We start from the raw sequence: 16,285 nt of genomic DNA on the forward strand, positions 1-16,285 counted from the left end.
TGGACAGACCTAATTTGTGAATTCAACTTCTCAGTGGAGCGGCTGGAGATGTTAGGCAGTTAGAGGAAGACAAAGGGTTTCAGAAGGAGGCTCATCATTTTTATTCAAGTGCGTTATGGCTTCACTCGGGCTGTGTAACCCAGTGAGTCATCCACACCAAATCATGCACACACACGCACCAACAAAAAAAAAGAAAGGAAAACATACAAATGTTATGTAAAATGTTCATTGCACTCGGAACAATTCTCAACAATCTCTTCTCTGCATGGCGAAAAAGAGATGAGACCCATACCGGAGTGTACTGTACAGACATCAGATTTAAAATTGGGACAGAAGACGTCAGTTGTTTCAAAATGACCGGCAAACCACACGGATGCCAACAAGATGGGATATAATCTCCTGTAAGGAATATGGTACAAGGTATTATTTGTTCATCAGACCTACAGAAGAACCTATTGCAAAGGATATTTCACAAGTAGAAGTAATGGAACACAGCCTTTCTATTATATTGTATTACACAGATAGTAGTGCAATTTGTGTCCCTTTGTCCCTGTCGGAAAACATGGCACTGTTAATAGAGAAATGGCCTGCACATACTGCCACATGCAGTAAATGACGCCTGGAAGCCAAGCACAGCTACATACCAAATGCCAAAAAAAACAAAAACAATAACCGGCAGGAATCACTTCACCTTTGTGTTGTTTGATGCCACGTGGCAGGGAAACGCTCGGGAAAACATAATGTTGCGCCGTCTCCTGAGAGAGAACGCGCGTGGCTGTTTTCTCTGTGCCATCTGTGTTATAGAGTAACATTCATCAATATGACATGCGGCATGATGGCAGACAAATCTTAGTAATATGCACGCTTGGGTATAAAAAACATGATTATCAAATGAGTTCACTTGTTTGCTGCTTCCTTTCAGAAAAAAAAAATCCATTATGGCTGATACATTCCCCAAAATGTTGCTTGGAAAAGTTTGACTGTGAACTGAATGGAAAGTAGACGACACTGATCACTCTCCGTGACGCTTATTATAGGTAGATAATTGCTCAATCCTTTTAAATGTTTAAAGGATAATTCCAGTTTATTAAAATGTAGGCCTTATTTTTGCACTTTTGGCAGTCATTCTTAATGGTTATAATAACATTATATTTATCAAAGTAATAACTGAGACTTGGGAACAAGGCAACATCACTACAATAGAATCCAATGAGATAAGAAATGAAAGCCACACTATCAAACACGTGCTGACAGGCGAATAGTTTAGCCAGATTGTCTAAACAACCTTTACAGAGGTAGAGATAAACAGATAAACTACTGTATGCTACCTGTCCAGCACAACCTGATCGGCAGAACGGAAACAATTTAGGTTTAACCAACAAAACTGCTTGGTTAGGTTTAGAAAAAAGATCATTGTTTGGGTTAAAATAAAATGTTACTCCGACTTCCTCCCTGTGGAGGAGTTTGAGTAGGGCTGGGTACCGAATTTGATACTTTTTAAGCACCAACCGATTTGCCTCCTTAGTATCGAGTATCGAAAAATGCCTCCTCATTCAATACCGAATTTCAACACCTAAGGAAAGCAAATCTCGTCAGCGTCAGTGATACAATAAGCATGCAGCATGCTTCTACCAAATGGATTTTATAAAATTGATTTAGAAAAAAGTCCAGGAACCAGTACCGAAGTCACGGTATTGGTATCGGTACCATCGGAAATGTTTGGACGATACCCAGCCCTAAGCTTGAGACAGGGCTGCATTGAACCAGAGAATTTGTTTTCACCACGACAAAGGATCCTAATAGACTTTTTATTGGCATTTTTTCTGTGATGCCGCCATGACTTTTAACTGACATTTCATACCAATAAAAGTGGTAAGAGGTCGTTAAGAGGTCTTGGTCATTTTACGTATTTCTGTGAAATCAGGCTGCTCCAGCGGCAAACAGCTGGCAGACAAAGTCAGCGACTAGCCTAGAACATAGCAGAGCACCTATCAAGCTAACAAAGTAGCGACTAGCTGGTAAACATAGCAAAGCAACTATTTAGCTAACAAAGTTAGTGACTATCTGGAGAACATAGCAGAGCACCTATCAAGCTAACAAAGTAGCGACTAGCTGGTAAACATAGCAAAGCAACTATTTAGCTAACAAAGTTAGTGACTTGCTGGTAAACATATCAAAGCAACTATCTAGCTAACAAAGTTAGTGACTATCTGGAGAACATATCAAAGCAACCATCAAGCTAACAAAGTTAGTGACTATCTGGTGAACACAGCAAAGCAACAATTAAGCTTACAAAGTTAGCGACTAGCTGGGGAACATAGCAAAGCAACTATCAAGCTAACAAGCCAGATGTTTTGTCTCAGGAATTGGTAGATACCTAAATAGAGCTAAAAAGAGAGTGAATATTGGGCTTACATTCATCAGGTCTCCAGATACATGACTCTAGATAAAATGAAAATATAGACTCTACAAGGTTATAATACGTCAACACATTATCAGCATGTTCTGCTGCCCCAAAGTGGCCAAGAAAAAGCAATCCATACAGCTTTAAAAGCAAGAAGATAGGCTAAGTAATTTCCTAAAACAGCTGGGCCCCCATGTTCATCTTAATAATTGAACATGTCAGTGAAACAGTGTGGCTCATTCATATCTTTTTAATAGTTTTGGCTAAACAGGCAGTACTTGTTAGTAGGCTCAATTAATTAATGGTTTAGGAATTTAAATTGAGGGAATATCGCAAGCATTAGCTTTAAACCTGTCTAATCATCTCTGCTTATGCTTATTTCACAGTCTGACTTCTTTTTAGCAATGTTGTAGCATTCCCAAATCTCAGTAATTACCTCTGTGAGTACAATGTTATTATTACTGATAGGAGTGATGGCCGACAATATATAAAAGAAATCCCCAGGTTGCTATACACTGGAATTATCTTTGAAGCTGTCATAAGATGATTATGTATTTTAAAATTAAGGGAGTGATTGAGTCTGCTTTGGCGCTGGGTGTGTATGTGGTTATAGAAGGTAGGTGTTGGATCAGATGTTGATTTTCCTCTCCTTACTGTATATAAAGTTGTTTGTCAAGCCTTAGATCTGTCTATATATTAACCATATCTGCGCTCCAGACCTCCAAAATCTTCCAATAGGTTTGCTAAAGCACAAACAGATCCACCGTATTTAAATGTGCCCACTTTAACAGAAACACTGACTGCTGTTTCTTCAAGGCACGTATGCTAATGTGTAAAAATACATATGCATCTCAGCCATGAAAAGGCCTTTTTATTCCAAAGGTTGTTATAAACATATTGTACAGGTTATTTAGATACGCTGGTATAGTTCCAATAATGAAACAATGCTTTTAGGGCTTATCTCGTACTCCACGCCTGGTTAAGTTGGTCACAACTGAATAGGACTCATGGCATTTTCCCATTTGCCCAAACAGAGTGGCATTTTCCTTGTGAGGCAAGCTCAGGTATCCAGAAAATGATTAGAAGCCTGTTAAACTCTAGGCTGCAAAGAATACTGACGCTTCCTGAAAGTCAAGGACAGAAATGTGTTGGTTTCCAGAAATGTTGAATGATTTTGAAGGATAGAACTTGCTTAAGGGAATAAAATAGCTCCCAGCACTGTGTAACTTGAAAAGGCTCCCCTTTGCTCCAGTCTTTACAAACAATGTATACTTAAATATACATTTTTAAGCTTAAAAGGCCTTTAGAAATCCTTTGTAGCACTTTAATGCTTAATTTAGGAGCTGAATATTTCTTTAATTTCTTTGACAGGTAGCATAATTGTGACAGAAAAGTTGCATTGGGCTTTAAAACACCCCTGTAATCAACATAAATAACCAGAATTGCCTAAATATTTTCCAGTCTGGTCATAAATGATGCGCATAATGCAAACTGACTGGTGTACACATCTGCATCAGAGGCAGCGTGGGCCTTTGTGAGATGATGCATCTCAGTCGCATTTCTCGGGAAAATTCCTAACATTTGGAAAAGAGGATTTGATATGTACATTGTATTATTTGGCCGATGCGCTTGCACTTCTGGGATTGTGTATGAAATAATACAAATAAAAATAAAAAAGGTGATTCATTCAAACCTGAGAACAAACATTATTGTACAGTTTGTTTGAATGAAAAATTAAAAAAATAAAAATAAAGTAAATAAAGTGTATCCCTTTAAGGACTACTGGGCTTTGGCAAAAGAAACAGCTCATATTGTAAATCATTCTTAAAACTCTTTGTCATTAAGATACTTTTAAAGTTATTATGAAATTATTTCCCCATTCATCATATAAAGTTCATGCACCTATCAGATCTTTCAAACATAAAAAACGTCCCTATACTTTTCCTTCTTCTGAAATTTTACAGAAAATGGAAGGATCATACTGATGTTATTACGTTTTTTCTTAATTGTGATCTTCAGCTGTCCCCTCACATTTACTCATGCTCACTGTTTTTGCTTGTTTCCGTGTTGATGCATTTATCAGGTTGGGTTTCCCTAATGGCTCCAAAGTGCATCCAAGCCTCAAGAGTTTTAGATCTGCATGCTTTTCCGTCACTTTGAACAGTTTTTTGCTGTCAGTGCTGCGAGGTTAGATCTGAGCAGGCTTCATAAGCGGACCCAGGGTCAGCTGCTGCGGGCATGCATCATTTACTATGCAGGACTTCGGAACATAATCATGCGTGTCCTTTGATTTAAACTGCTTAAAAATTTAGCAGGAGTCATCTAATTGCACTTTGGTAGCTGCAGGTTAAAAGGTATAGTAAGCAATGTTAATCCAAAACACTATTTGTCAAATTCAGCAACTATCTCCTTACGGTCACCTAGCTCTCTATTTTCTGTGTGCACTGATGCGGGGGGGGGTTAGTTGTATATGGCCAGTAGTTATAGTGCGTTCCATTTACCTTGGAACTCGGAAGCCGGAGCTGGGAGCTCTATCCAGGTTAGCTATTGTTAGCAATACCAGTTGATAACAACGCCTCACGCTGTTTTTGTCCATACAAACAGCGTAACAACATGTCCACAGATAAAGGTTGGACAGGACTGTGTGTACAACTGATTTAGTGAGACACAAATGACACAGAAGCGCTAATAACTGTATAATACTACAGCATTCACAACTTCGCAACTGATGCACGGTGCAGCTATGTTGGATTTGTTAGCTTGGGAAACTTGGTGGTTCCGAGCTCGGAAATCCAAAGTCAGGGGGCGTGTTTCTGACTTTGACCTAGGAAAATCCAACTTCCATGTTGTATCTGTTTGGCAGTTGAGTTCAAATATCAACAATCTTTGCGCAGCATCGCTTACTGCACCTTCTGATCCTCTTACACGTCTTATATCATAACTCACTTCATTCATTTAAGTGATTTGGTTATTTTCCAAGAACCTGTGAATTCACTTTCCTCAACCTGACTCGTCGGCTACAGCAACATTTCCCATATTGCTTCCTAAAAGATCTTGAGAAATGGTTGCACCCAATAAAGGATGGACGTGTGAAGCCACCTGGACATCAGGTTTGTGAAGAGCAGGTCAGTATGATCATGGCCGCAACGTTACCTTAAAGAGGCACTTTACCAATTATAACAGCCTATACTCAGTTGTGTAAAGTGTGTGGCTTTGGAGGGAGCTTTTCAAAGTTTAAAAAAATAACCCCGATGATGTCATAATAATGTCATCAGGGTTACCTCAATATGGCCTCAAACTTCAAATATTGAAACGAAAGGCTGCTTTACAAACTGGAGGTGTAGGGTTTGCGTTACGCTTTAGGAGACAGTGAGGGTCCAATGAAAGATACCATTGAGTTGCATGGTGGGAATTGTAGGATCCAGTGTTTTGAGAGCTTGATCATTACTGGGGCTAAAAGTCAGTTTTATTTGTCTCGTCTTCAATTTCATGGAATACTAATTCGCTGAATGATCCTTTTGTTACATATCTTTAGCTGCATTGCATTCTGGTCTATTGAAGGGATAGTTCAGAATGTTTGAGGTGGGGTTATATCAGGTAATGGACAGGGAAAGCAGCTTAACGTCTTTTAGCCACGCTTTATTTAGAATATTTTCACAGCTTTACCTTGCTGTCAGACAGCCCATTCCAATGGGGGAACTAAAGCTGTTGTATACATCTATGCTCTCTTTAAAGCCACTAGACTCCTTTGTCATTTTATCTCACAGAACACAGTATTTGCTGGTCTACTGCTGCCTCCATCAGTTAGTTTGTTTGTGTTATTGTTAAAATGCGATATAGGATACCTACTAAGTAGTACTGGTGAAACTTTCTGTTCACTGATCTAAATGAATGCTCGAAATTAAAGGAAAAAAAGAAAATCTGGATTTCGCTCCCTCCTATTATGTTCATAACGGGGACAATGGCATGGCTGATAGCCTGCTTGTCTTGTTGTTAAACATTCTGTCAAATTGGACATGCTGTCAAACGGTTACATTGCATAAGAACCTTATGGGATGGAAATGCTTTTTCCAGGTATTAGTCAAACCCTTGGGTGTTACTGGGGAAACGGAGATATTATTTGAAAAAAACGTTTAGGATTTGATTGCAAAACACATGAAATATATATATAAATGAATTTGCTTTAAAAAATTATTCAGCAATTGGCCATGGTATAATTACCATAATCAGGTAATTAATGGACGACGGGAAGGCCAGAATCATCCGACACGCGTCCTCGTCAGGCTTTTACCCTTACCTAACTAACCGATGGAGGCAGCGGTAGACCAGCAACTTGTTACCATGCAAAAGGGCTGTCTGACGGCAAGGGAAAGCAGTGAAACTATTTTAAATATAGCCTACACTTAAACTGATAATGATATTTTAGGTGGGCCTTTTTTCAGGTGGCTAAAATAACTTTTGGTTTGTGGCCCATCGTTCACAGCAGTACATTGCCTTTGCTATTCGGGGTGTGCCGACCGTCATCTACTGTACTACTGTAGGTAATACACTAACTATATATAAGTACCTCATACAACCCCAACTGAAAAAATCTGAACTATTATTTAAGGGGATGACTGTAAATGAAGAAACTGGTCACTCTGCCTCTTTTACAATGGAGTTATCCTAAATGATTGCTGAATAGCGGTGCAAAAGTATCAATATACAGTGGAGTGCACCTATAGAACTGATATTCAATATAAATGTTAATGGGAGAAAAATACACAACCAACCAATAATACAGAACCCATAATTGGCAAATCTGTTTAACAGTTTAGTGGGGAGGGTGGATGTTCCTTTAGGTCGATTTTACATCTCCTTATGAAAAATGCCATAGGTTAAAATAAAGCTTTTATGGCCAGATCTGATACTAGGTGAGGGTGAAATATTAATAACAGCAGCATGATCCTTTGAAACCAAGACAAACAGACACCTTTATACGGCTGTGCTATAAACAGACTAAAGAATGTCACAAAACTATGGCACACTCATTGAATGACATCTAATGCACATGCTAATATTGGCAACAACGTTTTGGCTTGATGTGTGGTGAAATTGTTGAAATACATGATTGCTTATAGAAAACAATACCTGATGCTTTAAGTCATTTCAAAATCTCTGTCTGCAATGAGGCAATGGAATAGTACATAACGGTGAGAGTTTCTTCAAGTTAAGGTGAAACAAGCATACTCCCTTTTTGAAAAAATAGCATTTCCCCCAAGTGTGCATCATTTGGTATGTAACCAAAGTTAATATATCAATTTTGTACCGTAAATCTGAAAGAAGGAAGGTCTTGTCGTTTGTGTCAAGTGTTTGCAAATGGAGCAATCTCTCGAAAAAATAGACATCCATGCTTCATGCTTTGCATCCCGTTGTGTCCACGCTGTTCTCCACAGTGCTCTTCATCGGTTCCCAACAATACTTTTTATATTACACACAACCAATATAGGGGGAGAGGGGGGAGTGCTGAAATAAGATTTGGTAAGGAGCAGCATTGGAAATGTTTGACCGTGTGTATAAAACATGGAAACTTGTGTGTCCTTGTCTGTGTGTGTGTGTGTGTGTGTGCGTGTGTGTGTGTGTGTGTGTGTGTGTGTGTGTGTGTGTGTGTGTGTGTGTGTGTGTGTGTTAGGGTTTAGATGGATTTCCTTCTCCTCATCAGCTGGTGATTGTCTGTGAAGCTGTGAAGGCCCGGCGACACCGAGCTGATGGGCGAAGGGAAGAAGCTGTTTTTCAAGGTGCTGGGCGAGATCTCCTCGATCCGGTAGGAAACCGAGTGAAAGTACTGATTGGGATTCAGCTGCGAGCTGAACGAGTTCTGATGGGAGAAGGCACAGCCCAGGCCTCCCATCCCTCCCCCAGAGCTGCCGAAGTCATGCGAGTGGTAATGCATACAGGAGCAGACTGACTGCAAGTCAGTCACTTCCGGCCGATACGGCTCGCGCCGCCGCCGGCCCCGCTGCAGCGACTCGTCCTGGATGTGGATGATCATGCTGTTCCGGTTGTCGGCTAGCGAGGCCCGTTCCTCGGCATCCCGCCGCTCGTCCTCGCTGTTCATAGTCAGGAAGCGGAGCACCACCAGGTTGAGGAAGGCCCCGATGACCGTCAGGCCCACCAGGATGTACATGAAGCTAAAAGCCACGTATAGGGGCTTCTTCTGGAGGGCCCGGTTCTTTTGAAGGGCCACAAAGTCCCCAAAGCCTATAGTTGTTAATGTGATGAAGCAGTAATAATAGGACTGGAAGAAACTCCAATCCTCGTAATGGGAGAATGCGGCGGCCCCGATGCACAGCGTGCCGATGCAGGAGAAGAATCCCACGGTCACCATGTTCTCCATGGAGACATCAGTGATGCTCATGCCGCAGCACTTTTTGATGCGCTTCAGAAGGTATTTGACAAAAGTGTTCATCCTTTCACCGAGACTTTGGAACATGACGAGAGTCAAAGGGATTCCCAGGACGGCATAAAACATGCAAAAGGCCTTCCCTGCGTCGGTGCCCGGCGCTGCATGCCCATAGCCTGAGAAGAGAGCAGACAGACAGCAGAAATTAGTGATGCGGAAAGATTTCACCAAATTGCGAAAAGTGTGAAGCAGCAGTGGCATCACATAGGCCTGTAACAATTATTACATCATTTTCTAATTGCAATATTTTTGAAGTAATCGCCATTTCTTTGTTCATTAATTGCTAACATTAGCTAAGGTGCTAAGTGGTATGACTAGTGATGGTTTTGTCAATGTTATGTTCATTTAAGAACAAAATGCAATGTTTCATGATAATAAAGACACTTGGTTTACTTCATAGGCTGTGTATTTGAGTGATTACATTATCTGGGTCACATAACGGAAGAGTAAAAATGCGGTAGATTCCGAGACCAGGCCTTCAACAAGACTGATGTTGAGTACTACAACGCTGGTAACTAGTGGCTTAATCATGATAGCAGATACAAGCAATTCATAAAAATTGCCTCATCAGTTATTCTGATTATTTATTCTAAATTCTTCAGGAGAAAGAAATATTTAGGGCGCTACGCATACAGCTTGCAAAAAATGAAGTTGGGTAAAAGCAAACATCATGTGCAAGATTGCAGTAAAACATGCTTGCGGCATCCCAAAAGTGTTAGTCAATTCTAAATACATCTCAGGACAGATTTGTATTCTGAACCCAGCCGTCTGTCTTCTTCCCTCCTTGCTCAAAATTTGTAAATGAATTGATATTGATTCTTATTGCTTGAATGTGTTCTTGCGCGGTGATGAGGACATAATAAATTACATCGACAGCTGCAAAGAAATCACAACTTTAATTTGATTTGTGCTACGCCTCGAGTGTGCAGACAGATTACCACAGATCTCCATAGATAATCTTTCAACATTTCACGTTTTAACCTCAAACATTACACTGACTAAAGTCTAGTTCTGTCTGAACGAGTCATTTTACAGGTTTTGTGTGTGACTGTCACTCACAAGAGCCTCGCCCTGCTGCAATCAGACTGGAGTGCATCAGGTTTCCATTCAACAGCTGCCAACTGCAGGGTCAGCACACTTGTTTTCCTATTAGATAAAAAAAAGCAATAAGGATAGTATATAATGTAGGTCATTGTGAGCACACTAGTGCATTATTCTTTAAGGGCACTTTCACACCTATAGTTTGGAGGACTCGGGGCGATTCAGGGGTAAAGTTTCAACATTGTTGCAGTTTTAATTTAGTTTGGTTTGCGTTCACACTGCACACTGTGAACACACGTCACGTGATTGAGACGGTCGCTTGTTTATTGGATAGAATATCCGAAACTCGCCGACACTTCTGGTCTCAGAAATAATGGAGCAACACCACAGTTACAACGTCTTGGGTTATCTGGTTCTGCTTTAGTGTTTTTAATATGTTAGGCGGAGGCGAACAATGAGAGCAGCTGACAGACAGCGAGTGAACGAGAGAGAGATGATGATGTCACACAGACGAGCAGCAATGTATGGTCAGAACAGCTTATGGATATCAAAGTTATCATCCCGTAAATCATATATAAGTCCATACATTGTGTGCAAAGTTGAAATTGCAGGCTAGTAAATGCTCTGTTTTTGGTTCACTTCCTGCATTTGGGTCGGATCGCAGTGACCCGAACTCTAGTTCACTTGGAAGTGAACCGAGACCCCCGTTTTCAAGCGGACCAAAATTGGTCCACACCAGAGTTCGGATGAGCTTACACACCGCACCCAAACAAACAGGACTATCCGACCAAACGCTCCAGGGTTTGTTTTAAACGGACCAAACGGGGTAGATGCGATTGAAAGCAACCAAAGTCATATGCTTTGGAATTCATGATTCTAGTTGATTTAAAAAAAAAAAAAACTGCACAATTAATGTACAAAGAGAAAACAATGCACTTCCTGACAACATAAAAAAAAAAACAATCCTGGATAGAGAGGGGGTGGGGGCTGTGATTTAAGAGGGAAACTTAATTTAAAACAATGTATTGCGTATGCCCGCAATACTCTTAAAATTATTAATTAATTAATTAATTACTAACTCTTACATTAAAAGCATGTGGGTTTCTGTTCGTGGGGTGACGAAATCATATTGAGTAAAAATCTCACACTGTTCAAATTGAACTAAAAGTACAGTAAAGAGGATGGAGGTTGTAACTCATGAGTGGAGATGTTCAAATGATTGACTGGTAGTGTATTGTTACTGATCAATTTCGAACCTAATTGCGCTTGATAAATATGCTAGATGGACAGTAGCTTAAGGACATATAATTAAGGAAATTATGGAACAGTAACTTGATCCATTGATAGATCGGCAAATGTTTTTGGATTTTGACGATGTTTTCTGTTACAGGGTTGTATGGTTGCATATTGAGAAACGAATCTCAAAATGAAATAGCACAACTTAAAGTAACAAAAAATACAGCGCTTTCAAGCCGGAGAGCGGAGTTCACTTTGCGGCGAAAAACTAAATACTTTCACTCACACCTACAGTGATGTCATATCAGTTCCAGCTTTCATGTTTCAGCTTTAGCTCCAACATTTATTAGTGTCCTTACATTTCCAAGGCATTATATACGGGATGATTAACAGGGATTTACAGGGGCTCAGTGAGCTGATCGGCAGACCTACAGAGCGGATATTAACATTTTCATATCAAACGATGTCCACTTGGATACTATCTATCATGGATTGATAGAAGACAATAAGTTCATTAAGTTTTCAGTTTGTTTTTCTGTCAGGGAACTCTGACAAAACACTCCGTGGCTTTTCTTATAGAATGTAAAGCACACAAAAAATGATAGCTTAGCCCTTAATAACTAAAACAGGAAAAATATGTCTTGGATTATAACTTTTTTTCCCCAAGCCAGCCTCTTAAAGTATTTCTTTGATGCCGTTGATGGGATGTGTGTTTTTTTCTGCAACAGTGCAGCACTGTGTAATCTGTTTGTCCTGTTCTAATGACTTTATTATCTGCTGTTGTCTTGGGAACAGACATATTTGCTTTGCCACACAGAGCCCTGCCATGCACAGGTGCTTTTGTGCTCATGTGTGCACAGTTGAACACGTGTGTTCAGCGCAGTGTGTAGTGCAACAGAAAGAGAATCCCACTCTGATAAATGATAAAGGCACAAGAAAAAGGCCCAGTCGCTCAAATATTACATAATTAAGACACATTCTGATAATGGGAGGGTTGTGTTCTAGACATCCATACTGGAGAAGACATGTGACATTTTTTTTCAATCTATATTCTCCTGCCAGCTGCAGCAGACGAGATTTGTTTGCAAAAACACACCAGTCTTATCAGCCAGAAGCAACGGAGAAGCGTTTCACAATGCACTAACCGAGATGCTGTAAATTTGCCCAAATGTAAATCTGATGTGGGACAGCTCACAAGGATTCTTTAATAAATGTCCTCCTAAACAGATTTTTAGTTAAACAAAAATCCTTCTGGGCCTCCTTTAGTGCATCTTAATGTTTAAGATGTTGGATTATAATAAACAAGGCAACATTTGATTGCTTTAATGAAAAAACGAACACATTCTGCAAGGACAACTGCGGCTCAAAAGCATGTATAGCATTCCTCCATAAGCCTGGCATTCAAAAAGGGAATTATTCTAAATCTGCTGGCCATCTGCTAAAAAGTAAACAGCAAAAAAATAATAAACAGTGAACGTCTAATTTTCCGTGTCCCTTAGTGTGCGTTCAAAAGAACAGCATTCTCTCTCTCTCTCTCTCTCTCGGCACATTTCAATGTGTTCATTTTCTGTTTCACTGCACATCTGTTGAGTCACCGTTTAAATGTATGAACAAACAAGGGTGGGAAGTGTGATAACACGTCTACACAAAGGTGCCTCATAAAAATGGTGTCATTGGGAGTAGGAAGAGGTGAAATCTGTAGCTCAACACACTTTTGTGAAATGTTGGGTCTTTGTAAATTATAGTGTGGTCTAGACCTACTCTATCTGTAAAGTGACCTGAGATAACTTCTGTTATGATATGACACTATAAATAAAATGGAATTAAATTGGACTTCCATGTCACGATCTTTTTCTACAACCACAGCCACGATAAAACAAGACTGAAAGTCTATTGTTATGCTAGCAGCTCTGTGAGGCTGAACTGAGATGTCAGCATGCTAATATGAACAGTTCTTCTATTCTTAATCTTAGTTTAGTGCATTACCATGCTCACATTTGCTGCTCTAAAAGAGAAGAAAGCTGAGGCTGATGGCGATGTCATCAGTTTTGCAGATCGTAAACCAAAGTATTGCACAAACTGAATATGGTGCCCATGGATGAAAAGTCAGAGATCACCAATGGCAACAACAATATGTGCACCAAATGGCAGGGCAATCAATCCAATAGTTATCAAGATATGTCATTCAAAACCACAAATGTCAACCTCATGGTAGTGCTAGTAGAAAAGTCATGAGGATCACAAAAGTAATTAGCATAAATTATCTGGGAAGCGTAAATGTAAATGCAAAATGATATTCCAGTCCATCCAAGCGGTGTTGAGGTATTTCACTGGATGAGTGAACACTTTGACTTGCTGCTGGCATTAGCTAAAAAGTCAGGGAATCACTTAAGTCATTAGGATTGTTCATCTCTGGCAGGGCTGTGAGCACAAATACATTTCTAACAAGAGCCCTCATAGGTAGGAGGTCGGTGTGGATGGATGGCTCAAACAAACACAGGACTTTAACCCAGGAGACCGCTGTTGTAGGGATGCACCAACTGCAAATGTCTCAGCCAATACCTATACCGATAGCGATGTGTAGACTTTTCATTTGGCCAATGTCGATATTGATATCGATGCCGATATTTGTTGTTTTCTTTTGCGCCAGGTAAACAAATAAATATCATTATAAGAAGAATATTGAACCATCTTCATCACACTAACTGCGAATGAGCAAAAATTCTCCACCATTAGTGAGTGTACCTGAAGGCACCCACATGCTTTGTTGTTTCTTTCCATAACTCATTCATGGGGAAGGCAAAATGTTGTACCCACAACGTTCCACTTCTGGGATTGTTCTGGTTCTAGCGTAAATTCCGCCGGCTGTCACTCTTTTCGGATGTCCGTTACCTTCCGCTTTCTTTGTGTTGAAATTTTAAACTCCGGTGGATTTATGAAGACTATGGTTAACTGCTCCAAGGATCTCTGCAGGGTAAATCCAGACAGCTAGCTAGACTATCTGTCCAATCTGAGTTTTCTGTTGAACGACTGAAACAACTTTTCAACGTCCACGTTCCACCAAAACAAGTTCCTTCCCGAGGCTATTTTGCAGAGGCATCTTGGCTCCACTCGGCGCTTAGCACCACCCAAGGCGATTGTGATTGGTTTAAAGAAATGCCAGGAGGATTTTCTGTTGTTTCTCTGTCATCTCCGACTCCGGCTGTGGCCATGGTGTCTGGAATAGTCAAGCAGCAGGCTACCGACAAGCAAACATTACCTTGTTAGCTGCGTGCTACCAGCTAGTAAGATACACAATCCGCGGGGATTTCCCCTTCTCGAATGCTGTATCGAGGTCATCTCTCCGTTTTTTTATTAGCTTTCAGGTAATCGTACACTGGAATATTCTTTTTCGAGGTATGGGGAGGCTACTGTTACTGTTGTGTGAGTTAGACCAACTAACACAACATTAAGGCAGCGCAAAATACATTAACATCAGCTACTGCCATCGGAGCATGTAACCTTATTTGCCGATGGGCCAAGGACAGTAAATCGGCCTATTTCGATGTCCAGCGTGATCACTGGTGCATCCCTACGCTGTTGGTTTCCCGCGTGACACCAAAAGTCAACATTGACTTATTTTAAGTTATGTAAGTTAAGTACGTTACCTACATGACATGAATTTGTGACGTGAAAAGTACATAATGTACCTAATTTACGCTTATTGTATCCCGAACCATGACCATTTTTACTGATTCATTTTGTTTTACTTTCTTTCTTTTTACTATTAGCATTTTAGTTCACATGAATATTTAAGTATAATCTGGACCGGTAAGAACCTTTACATTTTTGCCATTTCTTAATTTCCACTGTCTCAAGTTGAATGATGTGTGATATATGTGCCTCTTTGTTTTTTTCCCATATGTGTGTATGAGGACTCTACTGCAAACAAAATCTACCTCTGGGTACAAATAAAGTAACTTGAACTTGATGACCGGCGACTACTCCTACTGTCACTGCGAGGCAGGAAATCTCAACCCAAGTCTTCTTCCTCGGAGTTACTATGCTTGCTTAAGTCAGCAGAGTCCCTTTCTGTCTTTGAACATTGCTCAAATACCTATCTCTTCTGAGAGTACTTACACATCCAATGTTCACTTTCTCTCTATCTTTTGATCTTTATCTAGCTCTTTTAAAAAGAAACATTTGCTAGGCATTTACATGTTGCTTCAGTACCTGCAAGCCTTGTGGCACTTGTGTCAGGTTGAGTGTTGAAGCACTTTCATGTACCTCATTTGTACATCGCTTTGGACAAAAGCTTCTGCCAAATGAATACACACACGTACATGTAAATGATTCATCCTTTGAGAACCATAAATATCTGTACCACGTAATGACAATCCATCTAGTTGTCAAGGCAAGGCATGTCTGTAGAATGGCTGAAAAAAACATCTTAAAGGAACTATGATTATGACCAAGGTAATTGTTGTTGAAAACCAAAGAGCCAAACATTAGACGGATCTAACTGTACATTAAGATGTATTTGATTACACCAGACCTACTGACACAAACAGATCATTTTTTTTGAGCTATCACAAAATTCAATCTATAATTGAATAAATGTATCTCAACCCCTGTGGCTCTCCACAGTCATCTCCAAAGTGCCTCTAATGTTTGACACATTTATGAATATACCAAAGCAGCTCTCATCATAAACTGCATGACTCAACCTTTGTTTGGCTCCAATCCACTTTACTATGACTTATTTTGAATGTCTGCCCACACCCACAATGTGAACTACATAGGTCTGTGTGAGTGAGTGTGAGTCACTGTTAAACTCTAAATTGACACAGCTGGCAGCCTATCCAATTATTATATCATTCTATTATTATATCAGAAATATTTATTTTTTCCTGTACTAGAAAAAGGAACATCTCACACGGTCATGTAATGGCGTAATGGCTTAATGAATTAACCAACAGCCTACACCTCGAGTTCAGATGCTGAGATCCAGCAGCCTCTCATCTGCTACCTAGTGATTAAACATTAATCCTTAAAGCAACTGACTTCCAGAAAGTATTTCTCTGCAACATTAAATATTCATGATTAAGTAAGAGTAAATCAAAGTCAAAATTTTCTTGGCTGCATGGGCATAATTTGAAGGGGGGATGGGGGGGCAATAATCA

At 40.0% G+C, this 16,285-nt stretch overlaps 1 protein-coding gene across 1 annotated transcript in view; it reads right to left on the bottom strand.

The window, feature by feature from the left end:
* Positions 1 to 8,078: 8,078 nt before the first annotated feature.
* The window catches only part of kcnk9 (potassium channel, subfamily K, member 9), a 52,900-nt gene continuing 44,693 nt past the window's right edge, over positions 8,079 to 16,285 (bottom strand). The window contains exon 2 of the mRNA XM_078268071.1: positions 8,079 to 8,962. Within this exon, the coding sequence (XP_078124197.1) occupies positions 8,079 to 8,962 (884 nt within the window). The remainder of the gene's footprint in view (positions 8,963 to 16,285) is intronic.

Source organism: Sander vitreus, chromosome 14 (assembly GCF_031162955.1).
Source record: "Sander vitreus isolate 19-12246 chromosome 14, sanVit1, whole genome shotgun sequence".
In the NCBI taxonomy this organism is placed as follows: domain Eukaryota; kingdom Metazoa; phylum Chordata; class Actinopteri; order Perciformes; family Percidae; genus Sander; species Sander vitreus.